The following is a 6,449-nucleotide window of genomic DNA, read 5'->3' as shown; positions in this document are numbered from 1 at the left end:
GTGTGTGTGTGTGTGTGTGTGTGTGTGTGTGTGTGTGGTGGGGGTGGACGAGGGGGCTTCGGCGCCCTCCTCCCCCCGAAAAAGATTAGGGCTCTTCTTTGCGTGGTTCCATCGGAGCTTTTCGCAGCTCAGTCCCGCCGCTCAAGTTGGCGAGAAGGGAGCTGTGCGCGCCGCAGGGATGCGCGTCCGGACGGAGGGTCCCGCCGCGCCTTTACCGATCCGAGCTTGCAGCCCAGAACAAGCGCTCAGCGCCCACCTGGTTGCCTCGGCAAGACCGAGAATGGGCTCCGGGACCCTCTCGGGGCCGAATCTGAAGGGGCTTGCAGGTCTCGGCCCCGGCGCGCTCTCCCGCGGCGCAGACCCGGGTACAGCCCGGGCTGCAGAGAAATCTGGACGCGGAAAAGCGGCCGCGGCGCGGGCCAGCCGCGAGCCGGGACTCCGGAGAGAGGAAGGAGCCCCGGTGTGGGGTGTTGAGGGGTGGGTCCCAGCAGCCAGAGGGAGAAAAGGAGAGCTAACTTACTTTCCCCCGAGGGGCAAGAAGGATCTGGTGCACTCAGCCCAGGCCTGGGAAACAGGTTCCCAAGCGCTCACCGTCCCCCGGTCTATCCCGGCTGCCCGCCCGGGACTGGGGATGCTTGGAAAGCAAAGACAGGGACAGCGGGCAGTGGCACCTCCCGGGGGCTAAGGCCTCGGGGAGAGTCTGGGACCGCGCCGCTCTCTGTACAAAACAAAAGCCAAATTCTCAAAAATCTCAAGAGGGAAATAATGATTTTTAAAAATCACTTTTTTCTTTCACTTTTAACAAACCGTGTGCTGGGAGAAAAATTAAAAACTAAATGAGTGATTGCTCAGGACACTGTCTACAAATTGTGAAATCCCCTGTTTTAAAAATATTTTCCCCAAGGCCAACCCCACGACTGGCCAGCCCTTTGCTTCTTCCTGAAAATCACAACAAAAACAATAGGAAATGCAGCCACGGTCCTGGAAAGTAGGAGCAGCCGTGAGGCCCAGGGAACCCACTGCGGCCGAAACTGCCATGCTCTTCCTTTCTCTTTAACCAAAAAATAAAAAAGATAAGAAGAAGAAGTAAAACCTTTTAATACATCAAATATACGGAATTTTAATCTTTAAAGCGATACATTGTCTATTATTTTAGTACATGACGTAAACCTTACTTGTCCCCTTCTCAGCGGGTGGACTTAAAAATTAAAAATAGTTGTGTTCCTTTTAAAGAACAAAATAAGGCAAATGAGGTTTTGGAATAGAATTGTTTTTCCTTTTTTTTTTTTTTTGTTTTCTTCCAGAATACATACAAAAAAATACCCATTCTCTTTCGATGGTATACACCTTAAAAATAATTGCAATTTGAAATCAGAGCTGACAAATTGTGACTTGTTTTGTTTTGCTTTTTCATTTTTTGTAACAAACATGCATGTAAATTTGTGTTTCAATCAGACATTAAATAAGAACGTACAATACAATAATAGCAATTTTAAAGTAACATTAAAGAGAAGACCTCTAGTTCTGTGGCGGTTTTGTATTTATTTATAATCTACAAGGGACGGGAGGGTTTGTTTTCCACATTTTTACCCTCAAGATTTAATTTTTTTTTTTTACCCCTCCTCCTTTTTACCTACGGAGCTCAAACTAAATAATGCACTTTTGAACCACGGGTCCGCTTGGAGCTAACATAAATAAATACTAGTGTCCACCGATGCAGTTCTCAGATGAACACTTTCTCAATTAATTTTTCCTTCTTTTTCTATAAAAAGTCAAATGATATTTTTTCAACTTTTATAAAGTTTGGGTGGGTGGGGAGGTAAGAGGTGGGGGAAAGGGGAGTTTCCCACCGGGTCTCCGTCGCTGTTTTGGGTAGATAGATACGGTATATATATTTTTCCTTTCCTGGCCCGGGTCATCCCCACGCGCGGGTGACAGTAGCCTCTGCCCTGTTCCCACCCCTCCCTCGGCTCCTCCCTCCCCCCTGCTCCTTTCTCTACCTCGCTAACCCTCCCCACCGCCCTCACTGATACCCCAGTGCCGAGGCCGTGGTCAGTCTCTGTCCGTAGAGGGCGTAGGGGGAGTAGTAGGGTCCGGTGGCGGCGGGCACGGGCACAGGAGCGCCGGGTGTGGGGAGCGGGCTCTTGGAGTAGGGGTGGTAGCGGCTGCTGAGTCCCAGCGCGTGGTGGGGGCTGCGCAGCGCCAGCGTCCCGGGACTGCCCGGAGCGCCCGACGTGGGGATGTGCATGTGGCAAGCCATGGCGGCCGCTGCGGCGCTGGCCAGAGACGATGAGCTAGGGTAGCCCGACAGCAGTTTGTCTGTCCCGGGGAAGGCCGTATGGGTCCGCAAGTGGCTCAGCAGCTCTTCGGACGTGGCGAAGCGCTTGTCGCAGGGCCCGTTGGCCGACACCCAGTTGCAGATGTGGGGGAGCGGGTCGTTAGGGAGCATGAAGCCGTAGGGGTAGAGGGGGTGGCCGGCCAGGGAGGGCGGTGTGGCGCCGGCAGCGGCGGCAGCTGTTAGCGATGAGTGCACGCCGTGCAGCGGGTGCGTGGGGTACACCAGCGGGTATCCTGACTTGAGCGCCGCGGCCGCCGCGCCGGATCTAGCGCAGAAGCGCTGGCTGCCGCTGCCCTGCCAGGTGGCTGGCGCAGTGGTAGCTGAGGCAGTACGGGTCCCGGCACAAACTGGCTGTCATCACGTGTGGCGGCGACGCCCCGGCCAGGGGCTGGAACAGCCGCTTACTGCAGCCCAGAGAGCCGGCCGCGGCCGCCGCCAGTTGCGCCCCCACCAGGCTGCCCGGTTGGTGGGGTCAAGTAGCCGCCAGTGTGGCAGGAATGAGCGGGTAGCCAGCGAGGCCCCAGCCAGGCTGCCTGGAAGGCAGTCCCATGCCCAGGAGGCAGAGGGAACACTGTCTGGCCCGGCTTGTAGGGCGATACCGGGCTACCGGCCAGAGCCCAGTACGGGAGGAGGTGGGCGCGCTGGGGCCTGAACCGGAGCTGGAGCCCGATGAGCCGCCGCAGTCTGAGCCAGAGCCTTGCCCCGGGGCTCATCTGGGTGCTGGTTTACGTCCACATTAATCCCTCCGCCGCAGCTAATCCGGCCGTGCGCCACCCCGCGGTCCCCCCTTCGGCCGAGGTACCCCCGGAACCCTTGCTGTTGCCACCGCCGCCGCCCACGTCGGGGTCCTTCTTGTCGTCCTTGCCCTCGGGCCCCGGCCGAAGGCAGCATCACTCTCCGGCGAGCAGGCCGAGGCCTGGAGCTTGGGCTGCCTGTCCTGGGCGTGACATGCTGGCAGGTGGCGCTCGGTACCCGGAATCCGGACTTCTCTGCTGAAACCCCCGCCGCCGCCCCGCCACCACCTCCGCCGCCGCCGCCTCCCGGCTCCTCTTATCCGAGCCGGGTTTGCGCTTGAACTCGACTTGTCCTCCACGCCGATGTCGCATCAGCTTGGGGGCCCGACTTTGCGTCCTTGTCGCCCCCGGTGCCCCTCCGGCACCGCCCACACCCCCATTGGAGGCGACAGAGAGAGTTTGGAAGAGGGCAGAGGGTCAGGCTTCCGATCTGTGAGCATGTTTGCGCCAACAGCGCCAGCGAGTCTTCTTGGCATCAAGCTGCGGGGTCAGACGTGGGTTGGGGGTAGCACAAAGAGAAGGAAGACCCTTTAGAATCCGCTTCTAGGGTTCAAACGCCCTTCCGCAACCGTCATTGAAGATCCTCCCAGTTCTAGAGCGCATCTCTAGGCAGCACCCACTTCACCTCCCCCAAACGGACAGACAGACAGACACTCGCCCTTGAGAAAGGCGGCAGCCTCCCCCCGCCTGCCAAATCAGGATATTTCCTGCCCTTCTAGCGCTAACTGTATATTTTAAAATACCCACTAAATGGTTTTGGTTTCTGACTTAAACCCAGAGCTATACCTTACCCCCATACACACACACACACACACACACACACACACACACACACACACATTCTTCAGAGTAAGGGCTTCGGCAGTTGGCGCCTTAGAGGCTTGTGTACAAATACCAGCTTCTGGGAACCTTAAGACTGAGACTTTGGAACCGCATTTCGGACTTCCGCCTCTCCCGGGCCGAAAGTGAGGGCCTGGGTCGGGGTTGGGGCTTTACCAAAGAGAAATAAGTTTTGGCTGCTTTGTCCCTAGCATTCATACTCCATCCTACCTCCTCCCCCCTTTCCGCCCTAGTTTTGACGTTCAGAGCACTTGCTCTCCCCCATCCCGGAGCTGAATCACTCTGACACCCCCTCACCCCCAGATCCCGAGAGAAAGAAATCTGGTGGAGCGGCAGCCGGGGTGGTGGTCCCAGCGAACGGGGAGGGTGCCTTACCGATGGGGCTGACGGGAGGTGGAAGGCAGGGGCTGCAGGTACTCGGGGTGCAAATGTGCCAGCCGATCCGTGCCTCAGCATCTTCAGCCTTCCAGTGCGCGTTTGCCTGGCGGAAAGGATCGAGGGCACAGCGTGCACAAAAGGCTTGAGTGCTGCCGGCCGGGGACGAGCCTTGGCCGGGGACGGAGCTATTCCAAGAGAGCGCTGGTCAGGCAGGGTCCGCACTGCTGCCGCCGCCGCCGCCGCTGTGCTTACTGCTTCTTAGGGCAGAAAGCGAGGGCGCTGTGCTCATGACCCACCCGCACGCATGGGAGCAGCGGGGGGAGGGGGCTCGGAGGCGCGGGGCGGGCTCCGGGCTGCGCGCTCGCCCGGGGAGCAGAAGCAGTAGGAGGAGGAGGAGCTGGCGCGGCGGCCACGGGCACCCAGCGCGCCTTCTCGGCGCCTGGAGCCAGAAGCGAATAATCCTGGGTGGCCCGCAGCGGTGCCGTGGCCGAGCGGAGGAGCCGGCCGGACTGTGGGAGTGCCGGGTGGCTCGCCGTGTCCGCCTCGGACTGTGCCCCTGCGCTGCGCACTCGCGACCCGGCGCTGGCGCTGCGCTTGGCGATGTGAGCCGCTGCCTGTCCAGCCGGGGCTCCTGGCGAGAAACTCACTTCAAAAGCAGCTGCACAGAGGGAGATTAAAGCCTTTGCCGCCTTCAATCAATGGGGAGCCCGAGGTGATTGGAGGGTCAAGGGGATGTGACGCGTCCCGCGCCGCCGCCGCCGCCGCCGCCGCCGCCGCCGCCAGGACTCTCAGCGCTGGTTTTAATGGGCAGCTCCTTCTTCACCGCCCCCTCCCGCGTGTCCCCTCCCTCGATTTCGCTCCGGACAGAGCTGGACATTTATTCTGCATTTCCTATCTGCCGCCTCCTCTTTTTTCTTCCTCGTCGTCCTTCCTTTCCCTGGCTCGAAAATAAACTGAAGCCTTCTTTTTGCAGGAGGTGCGTGAGAAAGCAGATTGAGGGGTGACCAGAAGGAGCAACAGCGGAGTCTGGACAACGCCGGACTATCAACTCCAGGGGAGCGCACAGGGGACCCACACAAATATTCTGTCTCGCTCAGTATCGTGAAATCTCTCGCGGCGCGGCCGCCAGGAGTAAGAAAGGTGCGGAGCGGGTGACGGAGGAAGTCCGCCCGCCCGCTTAGATTTCCCGGAGATTTGGTAGCGGAGAAACCAGAAGCTAGGTGGGCAGCGGAGGCGGCAGCAGCTCTTCTCCCGGCTTTGCGCGGGGCTCCCAGCCCTTCCCAGCCACGTGACTCTCGAGGACGCGCAGATTGGGGCTGGAGCAGGGGTCACATGTTTCCTCTGTTTCACCTCAGTCTTCTGTCCCCCTTTCTTACTCTCCCTGCTGCCTCTCTTCTCCTCTCTCCCCTCTCCTCAGTTCTTTGGGCATCTCCACCCCTCCATCAGTGTCAATGTTCCTCGACCGCAATCAATCAGTTATTTGTCAGCTCTTGTCAATCCGCCCGTGATTTATGTCAGCTTTTGTTGCTGATTACAAGGCAGGTGCGACTTGAAGGGAAAAAGAGAGAGAGAGAGAGAGAGAAGATGGAGAGTAAGGAAGAGACCAGGGGACCAACGGAGGGAGAAGAGGAGCAGCCTCTTGAAGATGGGGTGGGGGTGGCTCTAGAAAAAGAATGAAAGAGAGGAAAAGAGGCTCTCTGTGTTAGGAAAATGAATAGTGAGAGTAAAGTGCGCAGGTGTGCCCAGGGCGCTGAGAGGGTTGCACAGGCCGGAGGTGTGCGCCTCGCCTCTCTCGATGTGGAAGAAAGATACACCTTTCTACCTCTGGGACTTCAGTCTGTTGGGGCCGCGGAGGGAGGAGCTGCCCGGGTACCCGAAGACGGGCGACGGCGACGCGTCTAAGATGGGAGATATTTTTGTCCGCAGGGTAGTCCCTCGGAGCATGAGGATGTCAGCTGCTAGCCTGCCACCGCGGACCCCGCCCTTCGTAGTGCCCCGGCCCCAAACTCACTTCTTTCTAAGAGCCACACCACAACGTAATTTTGAGTCCTGGAGGTCAGTGGTGGGAACCTCCTCCCCGACTTAATTCTTTGATCTCC

General features: G+C 58.5%; 2 protein-coding genes across 2 annotated transcripts in view; both read right to left on the bottom strand.

The window, feature by feature from the left end:
- Positions 1-1,104: 1,104 nt before the first annotated feature.
- Positions 1,105-4,661, bottom strand: ZNF503 (zinc finger protein 503). Its single transcript, XM_040623779.1, is given in 14 exon segments — positions 1,105-2,630; positions 2,632-2,803; positions 2,806-2,878; positions 2,881-2,961; positions 2,964-3,031; positions 3,034-3,120; positions 3,123-3,211; positions 3,213-3,387; positions 3,390-3,407; positions 3,410-3,556; positions 3,559-3,600; positions 4,361-4,419; positions 4,421-4,494; positions 4,496-4,661. Coding segments are annotated over 14 exon segments (1,836 nt in total). The 5' UTR covers positions 4,640-4,661; the 3' UTR covers positions 1,105-2,023.
- A 413-nt stretch (positions 4,662-5,074) lies between these two features.
- Positions 5,075-6,449, bottom strand: part of LOC103668029 (zinc finger protein 503) — a 5,843-nt gene continuing 4,468 nt past the window's right edge. Inside the window, exons 5-6 of the mRNA XM_040623778.1 lie at positions 6,173-6,313; positions 5,075-5,219 (exon numbers count right to left, since the gene is read on the bottom strand). Coding sequence (XP_040479712.1) covers positions 5,075-5,219; positions 6,173-6,313 — 286 coding nt within the window. The remainder of the gene's footprint in view (positions 5,220-6,172; positions 6,314-6,449) is intronic.

The sequence above is a fragment of the Ursus maritimus genome, unplaced genomic scaffold (assembly GCF_017311325.1).
Source record: "Ursus maritimus isolate PB19 unplaced genomic scaffold, ASM1731132v1 scaffold_7, whole genome shotgun sequence".
NCBI classification, from domain to species: Eukaryota; Metazoa; Chordata; class Mammalia; order Carnivora; family Ursidae; genus Ursus; species Ursus maritimus.
This window is presented reverse-complemented; position numbering and strand designations above follow the sequence as displayed.